General features: G+C 46.2%; 1 protein-coding gene across 12 annotated transcripts in view; it reads right to left on the bottom strand.

Moving 5' to 3' along the window:
• Positions 1 to 12,320, bottom strand: part of LOC306937824 (triple functional domain protein) — a 142,181-nt gene that overhangs the window by 60,404 nt on the left and 69,457 nt on the right. For all 12 annotated transcript variants that reach the window (XM_079521798.1, XM_079521802.1, XM_079521804.1 and 9 more), the window contains exons 5-10: positions 11,779 to 11,971; positions 7,785 to 7,889; positions 6,294 to 6,490; positions 4,889 to 5,168; positions 1,897 to 2,019; positions 412 to 603 (exon numbers count right to left, since the gene is read on the bottom strand). In XM_079521798.1, the coding sequence (XP_079377924.1) occupies positions 412 to 603; positions 1,897 to 2,019; positions 4,889 to 5,168; positions 6,294 to 6,490; positions 7,785 to 7,889; positions 11,779 to 11,971 (1,090 nt within the window). The remainder of the gene's footprint in view (positions 1 to 411; positions 604 to 1,896; positions 2,020 to 4,888; positions 5,169 to 6,293; positions 6,491 to 7,784; positions 7,890 to 11,778; positions 11,972 to 12,320) is intronic.

Genomic DNA, 12,320 nt, shown 5'->3' with positions numbered 1-12,320 from the left:
TTTACTTCTTTGCTGTATTGTCACTTAGTATTTATTAGTTTACTTATCCTTCCCCGTCTATGCTGTTCAACCAGTATTTTTTGTTTGTTTAACAAAAAAAATGAAATAAAAAAACTAGCTACACCATACTGTCCGAACAGAAACAAACTTTTCAGTATTACCCGTATTGCTTCCAAGATCATCGGACTCCCTACACCCACACTTTCTGATATGAACAATAAGGCCATTACACGGTTAGCACTTTCAATATCAAATGACACTGATCATCCTCTGTATCGCTTTTTTAACCTCATGCCATCTGGAGAAGATGCAGAAAAAGATACAGAACCTTGCCATGGAGAAAGGTCCGTTTTGGCAGGAGTTTTGTCCCCTCAGCCATGGCGGGACAATAAAGATTATTATTATTATTACCTGGTCACACTTCTGGTGGAAGCTGGCCGACATCTCCAGCAGAGTGCTGCGCTCGTCCAGCGCGGCTGCGAAGGCCTTCCACTCCTGCTCCAGCTGAGCCGAGATCTGCTTGATCTGCTGCGACGCGTAGTGGCCCGACTCCAGGAGGCGGTTCCCCACCGACATGATGCGGTTGATGTTCACGTACACGTTCTGAGAGAGGGGGGCGGGGTTAGATCTCCATTTATCCCATTCAAAGACCTAGAACGCGTCTGTGTCTCACCTTAGCTTTTAGCAGTTCTGCTGCGTAACCCGCGTTCCCCGCTATTTAATCCATGTGTCGGTGCTGCGTAATACGCTAAACCCGGCATTTGTTTAATTCGCCGTTTTGTAATAATTAAAAAGAAAGAGTGGATTTGGCGCGGACCTGGTGACAAGGCCGTCGCGTTATGATGACGAAACAGGAAATCAAGCCATGCTCTGGGCTGCTAGGGCTTCTGGGAAAATGAGCTCAATGCAAGTGAACGGCTGGTTTGTTTGGACTACAACACGCTGTGGAGGCTGTGTTCGTCTCGCATCGTAATGGCGGCATGTTTTTCTCTTCAACAACAAACCATGGGACTATGGGCCGGATTGTCGCCGATCAAAGCTGCAAATACTTTGGCGTATGCTCCAAAGGTAATAAGACATTCTAGGCAGCCTAGGTAGGATGGTAGGATGAATTTAAAGCCCCGAAAGTGTTAACAACCACTTTGACCGTTATTTTAAACGTTAGCTGTTGAAAAATAGCAGATCTACAAGCTCATAGTGCGGCATTGAGTGCAAACGTGAGAACGTGTGCAAATCTTCGAATATATATTCTTTCATAGCAAATGTTTTTGCTATGGGGGGGAGGGGGGGTCTGCGGGCAATTACATATAATTTTCCTTGACATGAATAATCATCCTCGACACGAAAAGGTTTGAGACCCGCTGACATAGAAACATTTAGGAGACATTTTGTAGAATCTGGTCTCAACAGGTTATGTATTTGTCGTTTCCCTGTGCACTTTCAAACGGAATAAAAACCAAAAGAGCATCCCCCCCCCGCTGAAACGACCCAGATCAAAACCGTTGCAAAAGCCAATAAATGTACTAAATAAAATGTTCAATAGGATAAAAGCTTCAGGGGCGGCAGTAGAGGAGAGGAGAGGAGAGAGAGCTGGCATTGGATTGTGATGCATCAGCATCAGTTCTGCAGTCGCCAGCAGATTGATTCCCAGTGCCAGCACCGTTTCATAACGGTTATGCAACGCTGGGCTGTAGACAGCGCTGCCCAACGAACGGCACCTGGCTGAGATGAGGTGCATGTGCCTTCACAACAACACGTACGGCACACCGACTGATTGCACAGAACATAGGCCGCGAGAGGGCATAAATAGAATACCCCCTGGTGTGTGTTTGCGTGGGTGCGTGTGTACATTTGCGTGTGTGCGCGCGCGTGTGTGTGTGTGTGTGTGTGACTTACCATGCAGTTCATTGCAAAGTGGTTGTGCTGGGTTTGCAGCTCCATGGCGTGGGGATGGTTGTTACCGATCTCCGTGTAGCCTGCCAGGAACAGACCCTTGTTGTGCATGATCCAATCAAACATCTGAGTCAGGGGGAGAGAGAACACACACACACACACACACACACACACACACACACACACACACACACACACACACACACACACCACACACACACACAATGAGAAGATACACAAAAATAATGACAGCATTTACATTGTTAACACACATTGACAGGAGTGTATATAGCATAGTTTACGACCAGGTCGTTCCTTAGAAGTCTACATTGGGTTGTTAAGACATTAATAGTTGTTAATAAAACATTTTTGTTGGATGTGTTACTTCCACACCTTTAAGGGTCAGTTTATGTATGTATTAATTAAGGAATCGGACGCTTTATATTACGGGGGAATCGTTAAGGAACCGGAATCGTTAAAATCCTAAAGAATCGCAATCCTGGTGTGGGGGGTGCACCTGAGTGCGTGTGTGTGTGCGTGCAGCCACGCGCTGCAGGGGGTGTGCAGAGAAGATTGCATCTTTCACAGGCCAGTTATGGAATGCCTCTGTTAGAGAGAATCCTCTCAGGCAGGCAGGCAGGCTCTCCCACAGACCAGAACAACCCATGGCCATGGTTGGTGTCCTAGCAACAAGCTCTGACTAGTACTACTACTGCAGTCCGTCCATGACTACTGCAGCTCTCGCTCGCTCTCTCTTTCTTTTTCATTTTTTTTTTTACTGCAACATCCTATTTTATCCCATTTGGGCCTGACGTCGAAATTTAAAAAATGTCTTCTAAATCCTGACGGTTTTCTGAAAAACCTCATGTTTCTATGTCGGTCGTTCTCAAACATATTCATGTCAAGGACCCCCAGATATATATGACATTGGCCGCCGACCCCCATCTGAAAATATGTTGTTCCAGGGACCCCCCCAGTAGCAAAGATTTGAGTTTAAAACTCGCCCTGTAACAATATATATTCTAAGATTTCAGGCACATTTTCACAATTTTTCAAAAATAGCAGATCTACAAGTTCATAGCGCGGCACTCGGTGCCGCCGTGCTATGAACTTGTAGATCTGCTGTTTTTCAAACAGTTAAAGCATAACATAATGCTTAAAACACCAAAAGGGGTTCCCGCCCAAAATGGGTTATTCTGCTACTCGCTCCAAAATGTGCATGCCTCTTCAGAATAAATAGAACTGTATTGTTGTTCGTCTCCTCCAGGGTGTTTACATTACGTCGACATGTAAATCTGACTGTTGGATACTGTGCATCGAATCATGAGTTCCTAATTCAACCGAGATTATTTTCAAATGCTGGACTACGTTGCCATTTCTTGTTCACATGCACAAACTGTATGTTTGTGCATGTGACCAAACACCATGTTGTTACATTCCTGACATGTGCAAAACGCAGTTTAATTAACACGAATAAACAGGATTCCCATTTTTTTTGTTGACTGCAGTAGGTAGAAGCAGAAAGAGAGAGTTTTACAACACTCTTTGCTCTTGCCTCGGTACAATCCAAATGCTTGGAAACGCACACTAATGGCTCGGAAACAAGCAGTTCGGTATTGTACTTTGCAGGAAAATAGGCTCCAGGCTCACGGTGTGATGCGTTGTGAGCTTGTGTGTAGTGATATTTATTTTATAAATGTGGTGGGATTAAATTGATTAGTTCGATGAACTGTTGCATCCGTAATGACAACTCTGCACATTCCCCCACTCTCATGATATTCCCAGCCTCCCACACTATCCCTCGGCCCCCTCCTCCACCCTCAGCCTCCCACACTAGCCCTCGGGCCCCCCCTCCACCCTCAGCCTCCACACTTGCCCTCTGCCCCCTCCTCCACCCTCAGCCTCCCACACTAGCCCCCCTCCGGTCACCTTCTCCACCCTCAGCCTCCACACTTGCCCTCGGCCCCCTCCTCCACCCTCAGCCTCCCACACTAGCCCCCCTCCGGTCACCTCCTCCACCCTCAGCCTCCACACTAGCCCTCGGCCCCCTCCTCCACCCTCAGCCTCCCACACTAGCCCTCGGGCCCCTCCTCCACCCTCAGCCTCCACACTTGCCCTCGGCCCCCTCCTCCACCCTCAGCCTCCCACACTAGCCCTCGGGCCCCTCCTCCACCCTCAGCCTCCCACACTAGCCCTCTGTCCCCTCCTCCACCCTCAGCCTCCCACACTAGCCCTCGGCCCCCTCCTCCACCCTCAGCCTCCCACACTAGCCCTCGGTCCCCTCCTCCACCCTCAGCCTCCCACACTAGCCCTCGGCCCCCTCCTCCACCCTCAGTCTCCCACACTAGCCCCCCTCCGGTCCCCTCCTCCACCCTCAGCCTTCATCCATCCATCCCCAACCTCGTTAGTTCTCAAAGCGGGGTAGAGGGACCCATAGTGTTCCTTGATGGGGGTTCCAAATGGACACCTACAGGTCTGTTACTCTGACAGTTACGGGGGGGGATGCTTGAAATAAAATAAGTCTGAGAACTGGGCTTTCAAAACTGTAATGGGGAGAAAATCTTCTGGGGGGGGTCCCTGGAACAAAATATTTTCAGATGGGGGTCCGCGGCCAAATACAGATAATTCTGGGGGGTCCTCGACATGGACAAGGTTTGAGCACCACCGATACATTTTTCAGAAAACGGTCATGATTTTGTAGAAGACATTTGTAGAACACTGCACCACGATGCTGTTCTAAATGTCCCTGACTAATAAAAGGTATTTAACCCATTTTGGGGGCGGGAACCCCTTTTGGTGTTTTAACTAAGGATTACGTTATACTTTAGCTATTGAAAAATAGCTTGTAGGTCTGCTATTTTTGAAAAATCGTGAAAGTGCGGCACAGATCTTTGAATATATATTCTTTCAGAAGACTTTTTTTTTTTTTTTCTCGACGTCAGGCCTACATGGGTTAACCAACCAATCAATCTAAAACCACACTGCCCCCCTTCACCTTCTCGGCGTCCTGCTCGAACAGGCGGAGCTGGAAGCACTGGTCCAGCTGCAGCTTGCGGACGTGCCAGGCCTGGTGGAGGTGCTGGCGGGTGGAGTGCAGCTTGTCCAGCAGCTGGCTGACCCGGGGCACCAGGCCCTGGGTGTCCATGTTACACATCCCTCCTCCACCTCCTCCACCTCCTCCTCCTCCTCCTCCTCCTCCTCCTCCACCCCCGCCACCACCTCCTCCGCTGTTCCGGTTGGAGTAGGACTCGCTGCTCTGAATGCGCTGCAGCAACCTGGGAGGAGGATATGCACATCATCACAGGGCCGCAGTGTTGTTTTCGTCGACTGAAACTATGGTGAGAAATGTCCGTCGACTACCCTTTTTCACTGACAAAAACTACATAAAAAGTAAGCCATGATGACTAAAACTATGACTAAATAATATACTGACAATTTTGTCAACAAATAAAAACTAGACTAAAATGTTAGGAAGGGACTAGTGGACAAGAGATCCAGTATAAGTCATTTTACACTTGGTTGCATGCTGAAAATAGCAGATCTAGATCGGCTATTTTCAGCAACTGTCATTACGATGGCATCAACGCCCACCAAAATACGTTTTAGTCGACCAAATCAACTGTAGATTTTGTCGACCAAAATCTTATGATGTTTAGTCGACTAAAACTAGACTAACACTAAGACATTGTAAACATGTCCAGCTTACGTCATTTAATCCACCCAAAACAGACATTTTGTAACCGAGGATCATATCGTTTAGAGAAATGAGCCGCAAATCAAGCTTGTTTTGAGCCAAAAAAAGAAGAATCCGAGATATTACGAGATATTACGATGTCCCATAGACATTCATTTCCGGTTTTCCTCTGGGTTTTTTTTTTCAGCGGACCGCTACCAGAGTTTTATCAGTTGTGAACCATAATCAATTGTTATTAAAATAGGCGAGAAAAGGGAGGAAAAGACGATGTCGGCGCTGTGGGCGTTCGGACCAGAAGGCGTGAAAAGGCGTGATTGGACTCAAATGTTAATTATTCTGCTACTTCCAGCATTTATTTCTTATTTTTTTGGGGTGAAAACCATTGTTTTTGAAAACCCTCGGGTCCCAAGACGTGAACCCGGACGTAACTAAATTATGTGTAAAGTGATCGCATCTTCTTTCACCCGGAAAATACATTTTGTAATCCGTACCGCGATCATCGGTTATTTAGTTTTGGGCCGGTTGAATAAAGCTCGTTTTGACCAAAACTAAATCTATTTACATTGAGACAGACGCAGACGGACTTTTCACTTTGCGGTTAATTTCCAGGTTTTATCGGTCTCCTAGCAACCCAGAGCCATTGACCATGGCAAAGAGCGCGATCTAACTAACGTCAATGAATGTGGGTGCTCGTGCGTGCGCGTACCTCTGTCCCTCCGTGTCTAGCTCCTCTATGGGGGCTTTGATGACCTTCTTCTTCAGCGTGGCGTGTTCCTCGATCATTCTCCTGGCTCCTTCCAGGTCTACAGGGAAGTCTTTCCTGGAGACAGTGTCCTGCATCTCCTCCAACCTCGACAGCATCTGACTCGCATGGCCCGAGAACTCCTCGAAGGCCACCCGCACCTGGCACAGAAAAAAAGGTCCACGTAAGACAAGTAAGACGCGCGAACGCGGGAAGCCAACGCAGCTCGTAAATTGCAATAACAACAATTAGAATGAATTACGTACTTTTTTTGAAGTTCTCTTTTTTTCTTTTTTTTTGTGTTTTAAGATTTATTTTTAAGTTAAGTGTTTTTAAGTTAAGTTTTTTCTTTTTAAATTTTTTTTTTAAGTTAAGTTTTGTGTGTGTGTGTGTGTGTGTGTGTGTGTGTGTGTGTGTGTGTGTGTGTGTGTGTGTGTGTGTGTGTGTGTGTGTGTGATACAGCTGCGCCCTCTGGTGGCGGGCGGGTGGTGTTACAGCGGGACACACAGACACACACACACACAGACAGACATGTTCTGCTAGGTCTCATAGTTAGTGCTCACTGCGTTCGCAATTAGGTGTACCGAAAGAAAAACGTCTGGAAGCCACGGCGTGATTGTGTCACGTCGATTGGACGGTGCTTGAAGGGAAGTCAATACTCAATGACGGGCTAAATGTAAAACTTTTGCCATTTTAGCACATTTTAAAATGTAAATGTGCGTCAATTCGAGAAATGGAAAACATAGGGTATGTGTTGGTTTGGATTTCACGAGTACCACCAGGATCTTGTGCAACACGAATATATTCTTGGGGCAGCGGTGGCCTAAGGGTTAGAGAAGCGCACTTGCTGCCGAAAGGTTGCCGGTTCGATTCCCCGGCCGGGCAGGAAAAATCTGGGTCGGGAAGTGATGATGGTCATCACTCACCCAACACCGCTGAAGTGCCCTTGAGCAAGACACTGAACCCCCAACTGCTCCAGTGGAGCTGCTTAGTGGCCAACAGTATAAGACTGTGGTTGTACTGGTCAGCTCCCAGGTTTTAATGTGTGTGTCTGTCTGTCTGTCTGTGTGTTTCCATGTGCAGGGCGTTGCTGAAAATGAGCACATGTGCCCAGCTACTACCCTGGGTAAATAAAGGAAAAAAACAGTAAAATCCTCAGTTCATCAACCCATGTGTACAGTTGAAAGTGCAATAGGCCACTAGAGATGCACACTCTCAACACCTGTTGCATAAGGTTCCTCATTGCCCTGACTCACGTCTGTAAGGAAGGAGTTATGCAAGTTAGCAACGTTGCAAAGTGCCGGCCGATTCCAAGCCACGTTTCCCAGTATCTTTCCCAGTAAATTGGGAAGCACAGACACATGGATACATAAATGAACACTTGACGATGTCACCGCGTATAGATAAGATTTAAGAAACAAAACAAGAGGCACTGGTTAGGTCTGCTCAGCTCACCTCTATCCACTCATCGTGGTTGTAGTCCAGACTCCCCTCGAAGTCTGCCGTCAGCTGTGAGGGGTCTACCACCTTGGACAGGCCTTCTAACGACACCATGGTGGTCTGAAGGGTGAGAGAGAGACGGACGGGGCATACTGTGGGTTAAGTGGATTTTCAGTGAGAGGTGACGTCAAAATCACCCGGCGTACAATATGATTGTGGACGGACACAGCAGGAGCTCCACGATCTCATTTCGCGACACATAACCCCACTCTATTTCAGCCCGCTGGCGCTCGTTCAATCGGCTGTGATTGGTACGATCACTAGCAGTCGACACATCACAGGATTTCACATCATCCGATCGGGTCGTGCCTGGATCGAAGGCCACTGTCACACCTCTAATCCCTTCCCACTCAGTGTACACTGGTTTCCATCTGCAGCGTAATGATTACATGTACATTCAGAGCAAATGCCTTCAAATACATAAATAAATTAGTTGTACCGTTTGCATTTTTAACCCATTTTGGGCGGGAACCCCTTTTAGTGTTTTAAACATTATGTTATAATTTAGCTATTGAAAAATAGCAGATCTACAAGCTCATGGCGCGCCACCGAGTGGCGCGCTACGAGCTTGTAGGTCTGCTATTTTTGAAAAATCGTAAAAATGTGGCGCAAATCTTTGAATATATATTCTTTCAAAGTGAATGTTTTTAACTCGGGTCTAAATGGGTTAAGTACCTTTACTATATTTGATTGTGATGTGCAATGTCTCTGTTTACACCTTTCTTTATTCGATCCAGTAAGCCTGAATTGCTACATGCTATTGCTACATGTACTGTACACGCATTTTTTCCCCTACAAAGTATTTCACACTTCCTCTGGCCATGTTGTTAATGTAGTTTATGTTTCCCAGGTCAATAAAGCTCCACTGATCTGAACCGGGAATTAAAAGGAGAGAGAGAGAGAGAGAGAGAGAGCGAGAGCGAGAGCGAGAGCGAGAGAGAGCGAGAGAGAGCGAGAGAGAGAGAGAGAGAGAGAGAGAGAGAGAGAGTGGAGCGAGAGTGGAGCGCGAGAGAGGCTTTGTGGGGGTTTGTGTGGGTTTGTTGTATTATGTGAAAGAGCATGGCTGTTGCCATTGAAAACCCCTGATACTGCTACTTTATCTCTATTGTTGGACAACATAATTGATTTGCACTGCGTTCAATAAAAAGGACCAATAAAACGAGGAGGATGATTGGCTAGTGGGGAGGTGGGGGGGGAAACAACAATCAACACAAAGAGATGTATTCACATCTCTCAATCTCTCTCTCTCTCGTGCGTGCGTGCGCGTGTCACACACACACACACACACACACACACACACACTCTTCAGAAAATGCAAGGCTATAGTTCACTTTCTACTCTTCTATTCTACATCTAACTAAGCAGATGGGAATGTTCCATATCTTCGTGGAATGTTCCATTTCTACAGAAAAAAGGGGCAAGGGGGGCACTGTAGATATATAGCCAAGGAGATCATCCTACCGCAGGTGTTATTTTGGTCAGAGACAGATTTAAGACTCTCACACACACTATGACACATATGAGTGCATCTGCAGTGGCAACTCTTTTATTAGACTTGGAAAAGTTTGCCAAATGGATGGCAGAATGTCACACTCAGTTACGCATGCGCACGCCACACACACACACACACACACACACACACACACACACACACACACACACACACACTAGACACACAGTCATAGCAGGACACTTGCTGTATAATTGTATCCTGCCCTGCAGCAAGTGGCTTCTCATTCAGTATACTGTAACTGTACTCATGAACCAGTCAATAGTATCATCAGCCCGGCTCAATACCACGTGTTTCTGTGTGTGTGCGTGTGCCTGTGTGTGTGTGTGCGCGCGCGCGCGCACGCACGCACGCACGCACATGTCAATGATCAAAGCCCAATCAATTAAGCTGGGGGTGCGCTGCGCACACGTGTCTGTATCTACCAGGCAAATAATTGCAACTTTCCACTCGCGGTAATAGACTGCACAGACAAAAAAAAATGCTAATTATCATTGGAAAATGGCTTTAAGCTACACTTGTCATAACACAAAAAAAAACCCAGTGGGATAGTGGGAGCCGCTTGTTAAAACCTCATTAGAGCGCATGAATAAAACGGGCTTGAAATCAGACTATGGCTATGTTTAGCGATGCTAACCTCAAAATCCTTCACTAACACAAAAATGATTCATGATTCAGCAGGTAATGCAGTATTATCACATCCTCCTCTCAATGTCATTCCACTATTCTGTATCATCATCATCATCATGATGCTGGAAGCAGCCTCATCATGCTGACAGCAGTTTGACCTGTGCAGAGGTGCACATGTTTTGTAAAATGATGACCTGGCCAACCAAATTGCCCATTCATTGTTGATTCAGAAAATAAAAATCTTATATATTTTTTTTTTATCCAATTAATTCACATTATTAACTTGATTTGATCAGTTGGTTCATGGTTTGTTCTTGTCTTGAATAAATAGGGTATACATACTAGTGAACATTTGTTTTATTATTAATGTTCCAACCGCGCCAATTATTATGTCATCCTGCGCGCCACAACCAGGCTGAGAACCATTCCAGAGGAAACACTGCAGTTTATAACTAATTAAATATACTGACGCTAGTCAACAGCAAGCAGTTTATAACTAATTAACCCATTTAGACCTGACCCGATTTAAAAGAATTCTTCTAAAACATCTGAAATACCTGTTTCTATATCAGTGGTGCTCAATATTTGATGTCAAGGACCCACAGAATTATATGTATTTGTCCGCAGACCCCCATCTGAAAATATGTTGTCCCAGAAGCAATTTCTTTAGTTAAAAACGTTCGCTCTGAAAGAATATATATTCAAAGACTTACGCCACATTTTCACGATTTTTCAAAAATAGCAGACCTACAAGCTTGTAGATCTGTAGATCAGAATGTGTTAAATAATACTGACGCTAGTCAACAGTAAACGGGAGAAACTGACATCCAGCTCAGCTTCTCATCCTGACAAAAATACTGCAAAGCTGCAGCACAAACACCATTGGCCAACGAACGGTAGGACTGGGCGGTAGGACCTCAAATCAATAACACGATTATTGAAAATAATAACGATTTAAAAATGAAGAAATGGATAAAATAGCAGATCTGCAGGTTTGTAGAAGCTCCCAGCTTGTACAAGATTGGCTATTTTCACTATTTTGTTATATGGACTTTTTTGTGCGCCACCATTGTATTAACATTAGAATGCAGGACTTAAGTGCTTAATCAGACTAATCGATGTAGTTGTGTCTATTTGTTGATAAATACATAAGACGTACACATTTTAAATACATAGATACATAGAGTACGCGTAAAAAAGATTGATTATTCTAAGATTAAAGGGCCTTTCAAACGTGAAGCGATAACGCGCCTATAGTTCATTTTCGATGAGACCTGCGTTTTTGCGCGGAGCACTGGGGAGCAGTCGCGGTGCGACAACGCTAGCGTATTTACGTGAGCGCGGTCCCGTGAATTTGTTGCGCGCGTGCACACGCCCGCGACTCACCAGACCTGGATACCGTTTAGCTTTTTTTTTTAACGCTTGCGTTGTTGCGCCCCTCTTGAGCAGGCCTGGTGGAGACCTGTCGTTGATCCAGGCAACAACGCGACAACGTTCCTCGCTTCCCGTTTGAAAGGCCCTTATGTTATGCTTTAGCTATTGAAAAATAGCAGATCTACAAGCTCATAGCACGCCACCGAGTGGCGCGCTACAAGCTTGTAGGTCTGCTATTTTTGAAAAATCGAAGAACGACTGACATAGAAACACAGCTTTTTCAGAAAACTGTCAGGATGTAGAAGACATTTTTAGAAACTGATCTCAGGTCAAAATGGGTTAAGTCGGTTCGAGGTTCTAAATGTCGGTTTGGATTATATTTCCGGTCCATTGCCCAGGGTGTCCGTCTGTCGGGACGGCGGCTGGCTCACTCACCTCAAACTCAAACTTGGAGCTTCCAAAGTTGGTCCTCTGCTTCTGCCAGAAGTTGTCCGGCTTGATGATGAGCGCCACGTGGATGCAGCTGGGGAAGGACTCCTGCAGGATCTTCAGCAGGGGCTTGATGCTGTCCCACTTGGAGCCTCGCATGTCCACGATGACCGTGAAGCCATGTTTACACACCTCCTCACTGAGGGGGAGAGAGAAGCCATGTTTACACACCTCCTCACTGAGGGGGAGAGAGAAGCCATGTTTACACACCTCCTCACTGGAGGGGGAGAGAGAAGCCATGTTTACACACCTCCTCACTGGAGGGGGAGAGAGAAGCCATGTTTACACACCTCCTCACTGAGGGGGAGAGAGAAGCCATGTTTACACACCTCCTCACTGAGGGGGAGAGAGAAGCCATGTTTACACACCTCCTCACTGAGGGGGAGAGAGAAGCCATGTTTACACCTCCTCACTGAGGGGGAGAGAGAAGCCATGTTTACACACTTCAACACTGAGGGGGAGAGAGAAGCCATGTTTACACACCTCCT

The sequence above is a fragment of the Electrona antarctica genome (genome assembly GCF_951216825.1).
Source record: "Electrona antarctica genome assembly, chromosome: 15".
Taxonomy (NCBI): domain Eukaryota; kingdom Metazoa; phylum Chordata; class Actinopteri; order Myctophiformes; family Myctophidae; genus Electrona; species Electrona antarctica.
This window is presented reverse-complemented; position numbering and strand designations above follow the sequence as displayed.